The sequence below is a fragment of the Gadus macrocephalus genome, chromosome 19 (assembly GCF_031168955.1).
Source record: "Gadus macrocephalus chromosome 19, ASM3116895v1".
Taxonomy (NCBI): domain Eukaryota; kingdom Metazoa; phylum Chordata; class Actinopteri; order Gadiformes; family Gadidae; genus Gadus; species Gadus macrocephalus.
Window position 1 is genome coordinate 16,831,902 of NC_082400.1, and position 17,111 is coordinate 16,849,012.

Below are 17,111 nucleotides of genomic sequence, written 5' to 3' on the forward strand. Positions count from 1 at the left end.
GCTGTGGATTTCAGCACCTTGGACAGCGTCACAGTTGCATGGAGACGTTTTGCCTCATTTGGCAATTCAATAAAGCAAAAAGGCTTTAACCCTAGCCTACCATTGAAAGAGAGGTATTTTTACCAGCATTTCTAGTTATAGTTATCTATTTATTTCCCCCTCCCACATTCTAGTCAGGACATAACACAACAATTCAACCAAATTGAGGCAGATAAGCAATCGCACACACTGTTTTCCGGCTTGGCATCGACCATCCGTTTAGTAATTTCCGATTGAGACGGTCGGCGTGAGAGAACATAGAAGGAAAAGCCTTTTGAATTCCATTTCACGACCACCACCTCCTCATCCCTTTCTACAACAGACCGCAATTTAAGAAATCTAAACCCAGTGTCAATATTGGCCAGCAGCTAGGGCAACAAGAACGACGCTGTCGGTGGCGTGTTTGTTTGGAGACGCTGCTGCTGATGCGCCTCTCCAGTAGGAAGAGAGAAAATAAACCAACACCAGACTGGGAGAGGAGGCTGGTCCTTTTTACCCAGCAGGCATTTCGATGATTTCACACAAACGCTTGTGGAGGTGTGTCTCTCCCAGAGCCTCACAAGTGTTAGGTAGGTACAAAATGATTAGCCAATAACAACTCTGGGCGGTGAGGCGATGACATCGTCGGCTTGACTGCAAATAAACACACATCTCTGGCCATGATGTGTTCAGAATGCAGTATTAACACAGTGACACGCGAGCCCCATTTTGTCGATGGATGCGCCGACGAGGAGACTCCAAAGTGAGCTAATCAGAACTTATCCCCGGTGGCGGCCACAGGCACGGTGCTCCCGGATGCCAGCACATCACAGACGTTAACAGCCCCCCGATAACGTCAACGATAAGAATAAATTGTGAAGAAGCAAACGATTGTAAATGGGCGTGAACTCTCTCTCTCTATGTGCTGCTTCAGCCGGAACACACTACCCTTTACCCGCAGTGACACCACTCGATAACGCAGCGCGGTGGAGCCTACTGGCGGAAGTGGTGGAGACATTTTTTAAGGTTGCGTTTATAATGTTTTGGAAAAAAGCAGCCCTGCCTTGTTCGCGCCCTTGACATGGCCGCGACGAGCTGCTTCCTGTCCTCCTCGCTCAGCTGGCTAAGGTCCGCCGCCTCCCCGCCGGGGACCCGCACGAAGCCTCCCTTGCCGTCAGGTGCGAGCCCCGCCGGTAGTCCAGAAAGGCCCCCCTCGCCTCCTTCGAGGCTCGCTTCGTTTCCCATGGTCGACCCCTCCCGCCCCCCCCCCCGCTTGGATCAATCCGCTGTTATCTTGTGGGTTTTCTGATCGAAGCGCCGTCCGACGAAGAAAACGAGGCTGTCGCCTTCTTGGTTTTATTCGATCATCGTAGATTTGATTTCTCCGTCTTTACATCCCTTCGCGTCCGTAGTGTATTTCCCTCTCGTTCGGCGTCTTGCGTGTCGTGCATCTCTGCAGCAGTAGCAGCAGCAGCTGTTGTAAACGGCGGTTTCCGTGAGGGGGTCTCGGTTCTACAACACCACCTCGATGCTCCTCCCTAACGCGCATGTCCACAGTCTGACAGGTGATTAGAAGACATCGCCGAAGGAGTGGATGTTTTTAAAGAGACAATCTAACCGAAAACTGATTGTTTTCGTTGTGCAAAGGTGTACGAATCAGAGAAGGAAGTGGATAATGAAAACCCTGAGCCTTTTTTTTAAATCACCATTCGAAAGAAGCGTCTTGAAAGAAGCGTTGGTTGCCTCTCAGAGGTCCACAATGAACGGACATTTACTGGCATATTTAGAAAAAATCAGAGGAATTAAGTCTTGGGCACGTTAGAAATGAAGTCACTATGCAAGCTACACGTGTGTGTGTGCGTGCGCGTGTGTGTGCGCGTGCATGCGTGTGTGCGCACGCGCGTGCGTGTATGTGCGCGCGCGCTTCTCAGGTTTGTTTTGGAACAATATTGCACCATCCCTCATTCTTATATCATATGAAAAGACTGACAATCTCAGTCTATATATAGTCACTGTGCCGCGCGTATGCCATCTCTCTGAACATAATGCATGGGTGTAGTGTTCGCTCTCCAGCGCATCGGAGAGACGTGCTGCAATATGACAGCTAACGCTCATTTACTGTGGAGCCCCGGGGCCAGATGTGTTCCCTCTGTACCCAGCCCTCTGCTCTCCTTTGCCTGCCAGAGGTGCACGAGAAGAGCCCCCCCTGTGGAGAAACTCACGGAGCTGCAGTTCAGAAAGGAGAAAATTCAAATTATTCACGCATGCTCAATTTTTCATCAAGCTGAGAATCCCTGTAGTTTAAATGACGTGGGCTAACTCCTCTTTGAATACATTTAAGATATATATATAAAAAAAATAAGGTTAGGATTGTATTGTTTATTTAGTGTTGCACATAAATATCAGGGGACTGGAGTTTTAGCAAACGTCGCGTGGAAATATCGGTCAACGGTCAGATCTCAATCTTTACGCACTAGATCAGACCTGCAATAGGCCTACTTTATTCCACACCACATCCCATAACTCACACAGTTCTAACATAATAGATGTAATATTCTCAAATTTTAGACCATATATTCAGCCCTTATCTCATCTCATCGTTCTGATACCGTGATATTCTGTCGGCATATAGGCTATTCAGCCGTACAGTAATATTCCTTAGGCATAAATATAGCCTCTATTATCGAGATGTTCTCGAACAAGACCCACTTTCAAACTAGTGACGAAACGACGTACCTCGTACAACCCTTGCTAACCACCTTGTACCAGCCAAAGGTTCAATTCCTCTCTCCACTCCAGGTGATGTTGCTGCTAAAGGAAGTGTGTGTGTGTGTGTCTGTTTCTGTTTCTGTTTCTGTTTCTGTTTCTGTGTGTGTGTGTGTGTGTGTGTGTGTGTGTGTGTGTGTGTGTGTGTGTGTGTGTGTGTGTGTGTGTGTGTGTGTGTGTGTGGGTGTGTGTGTGTTTCTGTGTGTGTGTGTGTGTGTGTGTGTGCGCCAAGGATATTGCTGCCAAATCATGATGATGTGATGTGTATGTGTGCACGCATTAAAGCCTTAAATCATGCAGCAACATTACAAGACGCACAGAGGTGTTGATTCACAGGCACACGTGCACACTCATAAACACATGCAACAGCACACTACCACACACACACACACACACACACACACACACACACACACACACACACACACACACACACACACACACACACACACACACACACACACACACACACACACACACACACACACACAACTAATTAAACTGGTCACAGAGCATCAGATGGGTCATCATCCACTACCCTCAGAGTGTGCATTATGCCACCTGTCCTGGTTGAACTGGTCTACACTCCAGAGAGACCCTGTTACAACATCAGTGAGCTCCAACCTCTATGCTCAATATGCAGTCTAGCTAACCGCCAGACATGTACTCTATCATAATGAATCTCTCTGAGCCACCATCAGTCTCTTTTGTTCGTTTATTAGATATCACTGTTGCCAATTCTTCATGACAAATGATTTGTGCGTCTGTGTGTTCAGTGCGATAACAAAGTGTCTGATGGTTGTGTGTGTGTGTGTGTGTGTGTGTGTGTGTGTGTGTGTGTGTGAGTGGCGCTGGCCTGTTTAAAATGTAATTCGACGCTGGTAACCAGATCCCACCCACTGCACGCTGTTCATTAAATTTGAATAGTTTGCAGCGCGATAGCGACGGTTCCAACCTCCCACAGCTTATCTTCCATGTTACAGAAACAAGTATACAAAACAACACGTAACACTTTAGGAAACTATAGGCCAACACAGCAAAATACACAGCAGGTACTTTACACTCCTCCAATTCAAGTCACCTTTAAAGATGCAAACAAATAACCGACCCTTACAGAAGGCACCTTCCAGTCTGCTAGGAAGACACTGCTCCGTTATCGTACACCGCACACAATTCCTCTTATTACAAGTCATCCTCGTTAACTTCTCTGCAAACAAAGTTCGGAGAGAGAAGCCGCAGGTACATACCTTCACTCTACCTGCTGGTACGGCACTCCTGTAGGAACGAGGGCTACTCGGAGGGTTCCGGAAGGTAAATGCGTGAGCAGGACGTCCCTGACCTGAGCGGGATGATTAATTTCTGGTACATTAGGACTGAGCCTATTAGTGGACGGGCACGCGCCTAATTCCACGCTTAGTGCCGACTCCTTCTGACCACTGACAAGCAAGACGCTGCACACTATAAATACTTTTAAAGGCACAGTGGGTCTCAACCCTATCTTCAAATTGGCCTTCATCTGCACACACACACAAACACACACACACACACACACACACACACACACACACACATATTCAGTTACATGTGTTTGCATATACACGCACACACATGCAATGTACATACACATTGTTACACAAACATATTCACACAGGGACACAAACATGAACAATATACACAGGCACACACACAAACACACATGCAATACACATACACACACACACATGCACACACCCTCAAGGTTTTAATAATCCTCTTTTCTCCATGAGACGAGCCAATCACACTGCCCCAGTATAAGCTGTTCTCTTCAAACACACACACACACACACACACACACACACACACACACACACACACACACACACACACACACACACACACACACACACACACACACACACACACACACACACACGTTCTCTGAAGTTCTGACTCCTAAAAAGGCTGTCATGGCTGTTGGTCAAAAACAAGTTCACAGGACTGGCATGTACATATATAAACATATCACAAACACTACACTTTGACCACGGACCGAGTTTGTTGCTAATAGGTTTAAACAAAGAATGGCTGAAGAAGTAAATCACAGCTTAGACTGCATTCTTCTCACAACATCAAATAGGGAAATAGGAGAGACGTCACATTTTCAATAACCTAAAGAATTTGATAAAACTATATCACTCTCCATTATGTATCCAAAAATCGACATTCAAAAGCTGGCAAAAACACAAATAAACGAATACACATTACCCAGCCAAAACACTTGACTCGATTTATTGGCTTCGGACAGTTTTATAAATGAAAAGAAAATGAGTTGACAAAATGCTGAATAAGTACCATGTAATCATCGTCATAGTGATTATAGGATGCTGAAGTCTGTTCCCTACATTCTCGACAGACATTAGCATCCTTTCGTACCATGGATGCTGCAGATATTTGAAGCATGGTTCCCCCTGAATCAAGCATCACTTCCTTGCGACTCAAGCAGTGTAGCAGATAAGGGGGTCCATTGATTTAACCTTGCTCTCTCCTTCTGTTCGGCCCTGCAAAAAGTCAGCAAACCACAACCTTATTATACACCCTCCCAGTCTAGGCTCAGAGCTATCCCTTTCAGGCAATGGACCCGTTTGGAAATGGGCAAAGGCAAACTGTTTACCAGGACAAGCTGAAGGGCGAGCAGTTCATTGGCCTGTTAGTCTACAAGTTAAGGGGATTTCCCGGTCATTGTCCTGCCACCAATCTCTAAGGTACATCTATACCCAGCAGCTTATACCCATTGGCCGATCAACTTAGTGGATACAAACTTTAAGTAGGTAAAAGTTGGTGTAGAGCTAAGATGCTTAATTAAGATCCACACCAATGTTGACAGTGACCAAATTTGGGCATCAGTACAGTACCCCCTCACCCCCTACCAATCCATTCCCTTACACACCCCACTTGGTTCTTGTAGTTCCAATTACATTAGAAGAGTCAATATAGTTAGGGTTAGGGTTATAGTTAGGGTTATATACATAGTCAAAGGGTCCCAGTTGAAGGATTCAGGACCATAAACAATGTGATGGACTACACTTCCCATGATCCTCCTCTTCCCTCCCTGTCTCCACCCCTCGTTTTCTATTGGGTGGAATGGCAGCATGACATTCACACCTTGTGCTTCAGGCCTGAAATACACATCGCATTTGGACGGACACACCGTTCAAGAGTCCCTAGCAACCACCTACGCCTGTCGTCAAGGTGGTGAATCCCAGGTGGTGATATTATCGTCTTTGGGGAAGGAGGGGGGGGGGAGGCGGTCGCATGATGGTGATTAACTAAGCTTGACGTTGATGATTCAGAGATCAACCACGAAAACACACACACACACACACACACACACACACACACACACACACACACACACACACACACAGTCCTATCATTAAGAGAAATATCTTAAAGAATGTTATTTAAACTGTTTAGAATATAATGGACTAAATATTCAAGATGAAAATCAAAAAAAAAAATTGGTATTATATGTTGGTGTGTGTGTGTGTGTGTGTGTGTGTGTGTGTGTGTGTGTGTGTGTGTGTGTGTGTGTGTGTGTGTGTGTGTGTGTGTGTGTGTGTGTGTGTGTATATCCCTTTGTGTGAGGAGGAACAGCCTGTGTTGCAGAGAAGGTGTCTTCACACTTTTCCTTCACCAATCCCCGGGGTACTCAGACCTCCAGGCGGGAGGTAAACTCAGCTAAACCCTCTATCTGTAGAGAGAGACAGAGAGACACACGCACCTTCACCATATAGTGAATACGATGCCTTGAAGATCTTATCAATTTTATTTTATATTTCATATCATTGTATATTATCATTTGTGTTGTTTATATATTTAATTGTATTTAATCTTTTTGCAAATCAATTTTTGGTCGTCTAGCAGCCAGCTTTCTGTATACAACTGCACTAGTACACAACTAAGACTCGTACGCTAAATCCAGTTAGTTTTATTCAGATTCTGTATTAAAGTTTTGAATCCATTATTTATAAGGGCCTGAACTTTCATATATTTTAATTTGAAAAGGTCAGCGGAGACAAGTCATAGAGATTACACATGAGTTATGATCTCTCCACTCCACTGTAGTGCATATGCAGTCTCCTATATACAGTCCCCAGTAAATTCACATTTCAACGTGAGTGTGCGTTGAGCCAACCCATTGGTATGTATGGGCAGATAGGCTTGTGTCTTCATGTATTTTCATATGTTTTACAGGGCGCTTACTGTACAGCAGCAAAAGAAGCAGTAAAACTGGACAGTAGATATGTTTTACAGGTCTTGCCTGTATTTTGCACAGGCAAGAAATGATGGTGGGAAAAATACATGAAGATATAATGAGGTAAGGAAAGTGTGTGTGTGTGTGTGTGTGTGTGTGTGTGTGTGTGTGTGTGTGTGTGTGTGTGTGTGTGGGCCAGTACATAAGAGCACACAGAGAGAGAGAGAAGTGTGACATACGAGTGGAACAGCCGTGTGATTGGCTGTTGTCCTGTAGTCGTTGACCTAGATCTCCTCCACCCTCGTCTCCTTGCCCAAGGACTCCTTTTCCCACAATGCTTTGGGTCTGCTCACGGGCAGAGCACACGTCAAGCGTTGCGGGGGGACATACTCGTGTGACACACACACACACACCCCCCCACCCACCCCCCCACCCACCCACCCACCCACCCACACACACACTGCTGTTGCGGTCAAGTGGGCGGAGACTTGCAGATGTTTCTAGCTGACTCGTGTATGGGAATTCACAGGGTGACTCATGATGCCAGCTTTTTACAAAACACAGTAACACAACTCATTCTCTTTAACACACAAACCCTCTATAGCGCTCATTCGCTTTCACACACACACACACACACACACACACACACACACACACACACACACACACACACACACACACACCTGCATTCGTATGCATGTTTGAAGGTGGTCGTGCTATGCTTGCAAGCCAAGCCGACTAGTGGTGGGTTCAGGTACTGTGTGTGCGTGTGTCTATGAATTAATTAACACATGAATGTATGAATTGGCAAGTATGAATGCACGCATCTCTGCCTATTTTGCATAATTCCTTCATCTTTTTTTAGCAATTCGTCACCCCCAAAATGATTATCCCAGACACCCCCCCAGAGCTACACAAAGACACCTTGCCCCCTGAGTTTATCACAGGCCGAGGTCATCCCCGGACAGATCCAGGGATAAACGGATCTGTCCGGGGATATATCCCCGGACAGATCCGCTAATGTGCCTGTGTTTTTACTCACACGCCACTCAATGATGCTGATATTAGTATGCAGATTGTGTGTTCCAGGGGAAGCAGTCGATAAAAGCCTTTGGGCTTCAGCACAGCATCCCATTGAAACACACGCTCGTTTGAGACTGTGACGCTTGATTACCCCTTGAATAAAAATGAAGGGACGATTATATTATTTGATTGGAGTTGAATGCAATTAATCAACGTTTATCGTTTATGAAAATAATATGACTTGGACTTACTACACGTATTGACGTCTTAGCGGATGGTTCATAGAAGTGGGTTAGTGGTTCATTTATGTTGCTTGACATGGTTGGACAAATCTATAAATTAACGGTAAGGCGTCGAACAGAGAGAGATCCCCATCACACGGCACATAACCAAACAGACACACAAAAGACAGAAGTCTTGGATTGATTCAGTTGACCGAAAAAAACACATGGAACGCAGGTGAACAGTATTAGCGATCAACACAGGAGAAGCACATTGGACCAACAGGGAACACAGGAACGTCCCTGAGTCTCGTTGGTCAAGTGTAGGTCACTGCGGGAAGAGCAGGGAACGTGGCAGGAGTAGTTTTAAGTGGATGAAGTTGCTAATGGAGCAACAGCTTTACAGGAACAAAAAAGAGCAGGAGACACCAAACTCAGAGCATGCTGCTCCCATGTAGGGACAACATCGCCACTATAGTAAAGTACATACAGCGCTATTTTAACAAGCTCAGAGCGCTTCACAATATCGCCTCACATTCACCCATTCACGCACACATCGACGGAGGAGTCAATCATGCAAGGCAACAGCCAGACCCAGAGCAGATAGGTTAAGGTGTCTTGCCCAGGGACACGTCGACACTCTAGGAGGAGCCGGGGATCGAACCATCAACCCTCCGGTTACCAGCCAACCCGCTCTACCAGCTGAGCCACAGCCCGCCCATGACCTATGACCTGGGATACATATATCTATAGACTCTGATCTAAGCCTGGCCAATGAGATAGGTACATACAGGTTGATACATATGGTAGTAATGATTGCTTAAAGCAACAGAGCTGAAACGTTTAAGGTTCTGAACTGTGCTGAATGAGAAGTAGATAAGATTACCGTAACCACGGCAACAGACGAACTAGTGATACTTGAGGCCGAGAAAGATGATTGCGATTGTGTCATTATCCAGTTTCGAATTATGCACACACGCAGGCATGCAAACAAACACAAACACACAAACATGCATACACACACTCTCTTCTGAATCTGGTTGAAATAGATAGGTAGAAATATGTGCAAAAAAACACTTTCTTTTTGTGAATAGGGTGATGTGACAACAATGAACTCTTGTGGTACATTATCGACATTACACCCTTTCTTCAGCCCCATCTCACAGTAAGTTCACTACTAAATTAAGATTACTCTATCCAAAGCGACATACAGTGTATATATTCTGGCTGTTGGCTTTGTCTTCCATTTGGGTCAACATCTTGATGACAACTTGTTTAATTATAACATTATAAGGTGAGATATCATGCTGTTGGTTTACAGAACATGGCTCATACCATTGGAACCAGTTGAACCGTCAATCCATTTTCATTAAACTGTTTACTATATTTTGATGTCACCACCTGGCTGACAGCAAGACTACACTTGTCCTGGTTGAATCAGTTATGGACCAAGTTTAGCATGCTGATAATGACCTCACGGGTGCTGTCGGTAAGATTTAAGATCTAGAAATGAAAACATGAAACATGTTAGAAACACCAAAGCCAGCCGCCTGCTATGAGCGAGTGAAATGCTCTTTGGAGATCGCTCCCGGCTGATTAATAACCAATCAGGGCATCTCTACCCTGATTGGTTCCTGGAATACATCCTTCCAGCCAATCAGTCACACATAGACAGCGTAAGACACCACAGGTGTGTGGATAAAACACTTCTCAATGACACATGAAGGGAGGTCTTCTCTGCTTCTGCTCTCTCTGTTTGCAATTCTCAAATCGTAATTTCAACAGCTTTATCCTATCTGTACACTCATTTGGGAATTGTATAAATAGACTATCACATGTTATCATGAATAAATGATTTGAAACAGATTTTTACTTGTAAATGACCTGAAGTTATTATTCAATAGGATTGAATTCCCTTGCTTCTACATTATATTTGTATATTCTCTCTTGTACATGTGTATACATACAAGATACGACCTCAGCCAAACACATTCGGAGATCCGACCGGGGTGAACTCAATGAAGAAAGTCCACAACGGTAGATTTAATGATGTTTATTTAGACAACTGAATGCATGCCAGAAGGAACTGTTAAACAGCAGCACTGTGCCCGAGACCTCTCTCTCTCTCTCCCTCTATACAACCATTAAAGAGAAAGAGAAAGAGAGAGACAGAGACAGAGACAGAGACAGAGAGAGAGAGAGAGAGAGAGAGAGAGAGAGAGAGAGAGAGAGAGAGAGAGAGAGAGAGAGAGAGACAGAGACAGAGACAGAGAGAGAGAGAGAGAGAGAGAGAGAGAGAGAGGGCGATTGTTAAGCTGGGACATCCAACTACAGAGTTCTGCTCGAGACACTGTCTACTGTTATAGTTTATTGCATCGACACATGGTATTCTCTTCAGGGTAATGTCAGACACGGAGGCACGTCCGCAGAACCGTTAAGGAGGTTGGTTTTTCTAGACAGTTTTGGCTTTTGTTTTTTTGGTGGTGTTGGTACTGAACAAAAAAAGAAGGACCAAGGTTAATTTACATGGTTGGTTTCCAGGGAGCTTCACCTCGTCACACAAAACACGAATAGAGACGATAGAAAAGATGCAGTTGCTGTAGCTAGGTAGCATTCACATGCAGTATAATGCGTCTTCTCCTCAGACTAGTTTCAACGTTTTTCTGCACTATTTCTTAAACAGAGAGTCACAGCTAAAGGTTTTTTTTCTTCTTTTTTTTTTAAATTTGTATTATCTTACATAGAATGGCTGATGACTGAGTGATTAGAATTTGGGTGAGTTAAGGAACTAAACAAGGAATGTGAAGTGACATCACTCCCGGCGGCCATCTTATGAGACCAACAGGGGCAGCGACCTCTAAACATGGGGCAGCGACCTCTAAACATGGGCAGCGACCTCTAAACACGGCGCGCTCACCACAGAGGTCAACAAGGTGCGACGTCAACCTCACATTCGCTTTAAGGCAAACAAAAACAAAAACAAACTAACCAACAAACGGAATATGGAACAAAATCTTAAATGTTGTGCTTTTACGTTCTTTCGGGGGGGGGGGGTCACAGTCCAGAAGCAGAGATGTGTTCGAATGTTTTATACCCGGTGCTCGTGTTTCAATGTCCCCTACGTTCGTGTCGTCTTGTTGGGGGAGGGGGGAGGGGTGTCCCTTGTCGATTCCCTCGTTTGAGTCACTGTTTCTTTCTCCAATGTGGATGAGCCCCAAAAAAATGACCGTAATATCAAAAATAAATGTAACCGTTTCACAAAAACCATCGGCAATAAATAATAGACAAGTGATGTCCTTGCACTGTATATATATGTACATACACAAAGAGTTAGGCTTGTTGTATATATGTACACAAGTCTATATCTGACTTAGCTTCAGCATAAACTTAACCATCCACAGCTTTTTTTTTTCAATCCCAAGAAAAAAAAAAAGAACTTATCAAAAATAACTTAACACTTTTAACAGTCCTTGGGAACAGGAGAGAAAGAGAGAGAGATGTGGCGAATTGTGTTTTACGACGCGGCTCGTACAAAATGGCTGCAATTGTTTGGAAATGAAATATGAAACAATTTAAAATATGTAACAATTTTATATTCATATATATAATAAAGGACATACAAAAAAAAAGGATAAAATAAACGTAATGACTTGGTAAAATAAGAGTCAGAGGAGACTAGCTTATTGGAAACATTGATCGACGACAACATGCACGTTGCTATTCCAGCTTTGGGAGCGCCGTGCTTCCGATGTGCTGTCCCGGCATTCCCAGAACACCCAGAGAGTCACTGGTGCGTATCGCTGCCCCCTCAAAATAAACCAGACTCTGTTTCTCTTTAGCCTCTTTAGACCTTTGACCTCAAGCCAAAGCTCCTTATGAACACGCCCCCAACCGTTAGAATGCTCCTGACCAATCAGATTCACAACGGGACCCCAGTTCACGGTATCCTCTTTGAGGATCTGCTGTTGTTGCCCAAACACATCCGAAAAGAATTTGAAAATACCAGTTTCTTCCTCCCGCATAGACAGTTCATTCAGATCCATGTGCTTGTGTGTGAATGTGTGTGTGTGTGTGTGTGTGTGTGTGTGTGTGTGTGTGTGTGTGTGTGTATGTGTGTGTGTGTGTGTGTGTGTGTTTCTTTGTGCCTTTGTGTGTGTGCTTTTTGTCGGCCTAGTCTTCTCACAGCAGCCAATCTTCTGATTCATTTGCTCAGGTTCAAAGAGAGCTGGTTCCAGTGAGAGGACACACACACACACACACACACTTACACACACTGACACACACATACAGCCACTCCTCGTTTAAGGCCTTCTCCACACTTCACCTCCCAGCGCTCAGAGCTTGGGTGTCTTCATCATATCCTCTATAAAACACTCCGGCAGGAACGTTGGCTCCACTGTAGTCCCAGTAGAGTAGCTTATGGACAGAGTTCTCCCCCAGGACACAGAGGCCGGGTCCTGGGCAGTATCACGAGCTCTCCAGTCCCTGCTCCCTTTTGTTTTCAGTCCTGCGTCGCTTCAGTATTCATTGCACAGGGACCGTGTGTTTGCATGTGTGCGCATGTGTGTGGCTCTCTTTATGTGTGTGTACGTGTGATGACATGGGATTCCTTTTGTAGGTCAGATCCGAGTGCACACGCGGGGAACTTGCTGAATGGTTGTTGTCTGTATGTGCATCTGTGTGAGAATTGGGGAAGTGTTGTATTGTTATTGAGAGGCTGTTTGTATCTAAATGTGCGTCTGAGTTTGTGAGTCTGTCTGTGCGAGTATGAGTTAATGTGTGTGTGTATATGTGTGTTTGTGTGTGTATGAGTTTAATATTTTGTGTGTCGGTCTGTGTGTGTGTGTCTGTGTACGTCTGTACGTGTGTGTGCGTGTGTGTGTCTGTGCGCGTCTGTACGTGTGTGTGTGTGTCTGTGCGCGTCTGTACGTGTGTGTGTGTGTGTGTGTGTGTGCTCTCAGACGCTGCGCGGGGGCCTCTGCAGCTCGTGCGTTCTCCTGTTGCGTCCCTTCTTGTTCTCCTGCATCCGTCTCCACTTGGCCGAGTGCTGGGGCCCGGCCCGGGGGCCCCCAGCGGCCTGGGACCCCTTGTTCTGGGTCTGAGTGTTCTGGCCCCTCTGGCTGCTCTTGGGCCCCTGCCCGCTGGTCGCGGCCCCCGTGGGGCTGGGGACGCCCGTCTGGGCGCTCTGGACGGGCGGCGCCGCCCCCTCCGCCGCCTGGCCCCGGCCCCCCAGTCGGGGGCCGCTCTGCACTGGGGTGCCCTGCCGCTTCTGGCCGTTGGGCCCCGGGGCCTTGGGTCTCGGCCCGGCGGCGGCGGTCCCCACGGCGACGACCACGGGCCCCTGGGCGTCGCCGGCCGGCGCCTTGAACCTCTTCTGCTTGCGCTCCTTCTTCCACACGCGGTCGCAGAACTCCTCCACGCTGCTGAGGTCCGGGTGGTCCAGCAGGGACAGGAAGTCCCGGTACCACACCCGGTGCTTGGAGCCCCCCGACGGGCCCCCGGCCCCCGCCGCGCCGCCCCCCGGGGCCGCGGCGGCCGGCAGGATGTCGCCCAGCCGCTGCGTGGGGATGACCTGCAGCGTGAGCCGCAGCAGGGGCTGGACGAAGCCGTGCTCCACGGCGTGGCAGTGGTACACGCCCGCGTCCGCCTGGGCCAGGCTGCGGATCAGAAGGCCCTGGGCCGTACGCAGGACGCGCTCGTCCAGCTTCATCTGTGGAGGGGAAGAGGAAGAGGAAGGAGGAAGAGGAAGGAGGAGGAGGAGAAGAAGAAGAAGAAGAAGAAGAAGAAGAAGAAGAAGAAGAAGAAGAAGAAGAAGAAGAAGAAGAAAAAAAAGAAGAAGAAGAAGAAGAAGAAGAAGAAGAAGAAGACATGGATGAGGAAGGAGCGAGGGTTGATTGCACTTTAATAACCCTAACTCTAACCCTCTAACCCAACCCTAACCCTTACCTTCTAACCCTAACCCTTACCTTCTAACCCTAACCCTCTTACCCTAACCCCCAAGGGGGGAATTCCTTTGCCACCAAGCCACTAAACACAACAAACATCAACAGGACAGTGGATACATCAAGAAAGGGCCCAGTACAACACTACAGCAGGGGGTAGGGTTAGTGAGGGTAGGGTTAGTGAGGGTAGGGTTAGGGTTGGGGTTATGTGAGGGTTAGGGTTATGTGAGGGTAGGGCTAGGGTTATGTGAGGGTAGGGTTATGTGAGGGTTAGGGTTATGTGAGGGTTAGGGTTATGTGAGGGTTAGGGTTATGTGAGGGTAGGGCTAGGGTTATGTGAGGGTTAGGGTTATGTGAGGGTAGGGTTAGGGTTATGTGAGGGTAGGGTTAGGGTTATGTGAGGGTGTGAGTAGAAGATGTATCCCGTCGTTAAACCAGGGTTTCCTAATGTAAAGGGTCAGAGGGTCAATGACAATATTCACAGCTTGATGTTTACTTAGGCTGTCTCTCTTTCCTCCGCACACGTTCATCGTTTTCTCTAGTCGCTCGTATTCTTTTCTCTTTTTCTGTCGCCGGACATGGAGGTCGAAGGTCAATGACAACATTCCCACCCTAGAGTTCAGTCTCCCCCTCGCCTCTGCTCTCTCCTCTCCAGATCAGGGAGGGTCAAAGATAATACCAGCTCTCAGGTCAGGAGACGATAGACACCACAGGGGAAAGGTGTTCCTCTTTCCCCTTCCGTCTCTAATTATCATTCTCGGCACTAATCTTATTAACGTGTCTGCCGGCGACACTGATATCTCCCAGATGGATGTGTGCTTATCTACACTTTTGTTTTCGTAGCCGTAATGTGTCGGTGTATACGTTGCACTCCAAGTGTCGGTACGGAGGTGCAGCAAATGGTTATTTGGATGTTGAGCAGGAGGCAATAGTCGGTGGGTTCATTAATAAGACATTATTTTATCCCGCGCGGGACTGCAATCTGTCTCTTCCTGCCATCTGTCCTTCAGCGTCTAAAGAGATCCTGTAAACTGTTCATGGTCAAATACAAACATAATAAATGACTAAATTCATTCATTTTAATTTTCATTGGCATAAGCCATTTCCCCCCAGGCATATTAGGCTATAATATAATGACAATTTATGATTAAATAAGCTCTTTTGCTTTTTTTAGGCACCATAACCACAAGAATATAATCAAACAAAGTTGAATGACTATGACCCATAGTCTGAGGAGGAAGGCGGGCGGGCCAAAGAGCAGCCAAAAGTAACATTGTTGGGGCAGAGGCTAGGAAAAGGTCATGAGTTTTATCGCTTATCCAGTCTACCAAAACAACTTAATTTCCTGTCTCTTACTTCCTGCTGTGCATGTCAGTTCGCAGTCCCCAGAGCAAGACGTATAACATGACAAGAATAACAGATGGATTCTTTTGACAAAGCATTTCTCTGGGATCCCTGGGTCGTACGTCCCTCCCTCCGTCTCGCTTCCCGCCGCTAAACCCTCGTAACCGCAGTGGATGTAGCTCCCTCCTCCCCTCCGAAACCAGCCCGGAAGTCCCGCCCTCCCTCCGAAGCGTGGCCGGAAGTCCCGCCCTCCCTCTTGCCAATCATCTGGCCAATAGCGCTCATGAAGAACGTTCCGTTCCGGGCGTTCCGTCATGAGAAGAGGACGGCAGGTGAGTCGAGGCCTGATGTGTACAATAGCAGCACCGGGTCGTGATTGGTTGGCGGCGCTCCCAGGGGGCGGGACCTACCTCCAGCTTGCGCTCCTCATTGGGCCGCTGCAGCTGCCAGTAGATGAGGGCCCTCTGGGACTTGGAGCTGCACTCCAGGAACATGCTGCTGTTCTCCACGCCGTACACAATGCGCTCCTCCACCACGCCCAGGCCGCCCGCCTCGTCTGCACACACACACACACACACACACAGACACACACACACACACACACACACACACACACACACACACACACACACAGACACACACACACACACACACACACACACACACACACACACACAGAGACAGACAGACAGACACACACACACACACACACACACACACACACACACACAGACATAGAAAAACAAATCCATTAAGTTGGGAACATGGGGTGGGTGAACAGTAACCAAACTGAACCCGCGGTGTGTTTCTGTTTGTAGTGACTGCAGACAGCGGGGGGGGGGGGGGGAAGGGGGAGGGGGGGTACCTTGATGCTGGAGGTCCGAGCACTGAGAGAGGGGGTCCCCGTTCCGGATGTCCTGGCGCCGTGTTCGCCTGTGGAGACAGAGCCAGGCGCAGAGACATGTTTATGGGATGCATGTGGTTGCATAAGTCTATCAGGAGCCAGAGCCAAGGCATGGGCAGTCTGTAGCACATACTGTTTCTTTAGGAACCCCACACCAATGCCTGTGCTATATGTACACTCGGGTCCTCCTCACACACGCTAAATAACTAGAGGATACAACAGACTTATACAACAACAAACTAGTTTGTTAAGCATGCATGTTCAGAATGGATAATCACATACACTCAAAGACGCACAGATACACAATGATTCAACCCTAACCCTAACACAGATTCTATTCTAGGATAAAAGTAGACACAGTTTGCGTGTCCCCCTAATTTAACTATTATGCTGCTCAGTTTCAACCACTAGGGGGCAATGTTCCCTCAGCCAATTCGGAATGCCAAACGAGCGGATTCAGTAAGATGGGAGGCTGTTTATTCAACCAGTCGGCTCCATTGTTAACATCTCATGGGCTGAGAGAATAACGGCCAAGTATCATGGAGCGGCGCATGGAAAATACAACCCCGCGGTTAAACGCATAACTAGCTTATACCGAACCGTCCTTTATGAAACACATCGTAGGCCGACTGTATGGTACAGTTTAACACACTGTACTG

The 17,111-nt window shown here is 47.0% G+C and overlaps 2 protein-coding genes across 2 annotated transcripts in view; both read right to left on the reverse strand.

Moving 5' to 3' along the window:
- Positions 1–1,263, reverse strand: part of pcloa (piccolo presynaptic cytomatrix protein a) — a 38,227-nt gene extending 36,964 nt beyond the window's left edge. The window contains exon 1 of the mRNA XM_060039120.1: positions 1,082–1,263. Coding sequence (XP_059895103.1) covers positions 1,082–1,263 — 182 coding nt within the window. The remainder of the gene's footprint in view (positions 1–1,081) is intronic.
- A 9,633-nt stretch (positions 1,264–10,896) lies between these two features.
- LOC132447393 (semaphorin-3aa-like) lies at positions 10,897–17,088 on the reverse strand. Its single transcript, XM_060038101.1, has 3 exons — positions 16,414–17,088; positions 15,959–16,104; positions 10,897–13,972 (listed from the first exon to the last, which is right to left on the reverse strand). Exons 2-3 carry the CDS (start codon positions 16,040–16,042, stop codon positions 13,220–13,222), a joined length of 837 nt encoding a protein of 278 aa, XP_059894084.1. The 5' UTR covers positions 16,043–16,104; positions 16,414–17,088; the 3' UTR covers positions 10,897–13,219.
- Positions 17,089–17,111: the final 23 nt, after the last annotated feature.

Coding starts and splice junctions, on each gene's coding strand:
- LOC132447393 (XM_060038101.1), bottom strand. CDS start 16,042: ATGTTCCTGGAGTGCAGCTCCAAGTCCCAGAGGGCCCTCATCTACTGG. Junction 13,973..15,958: donor ATGAGGAGCGCAAGCTGGAG/GTAGGTCCCGCC, acceptor TCCCCTCCACAG/ATGAAGCTGGACGAGCGCGT.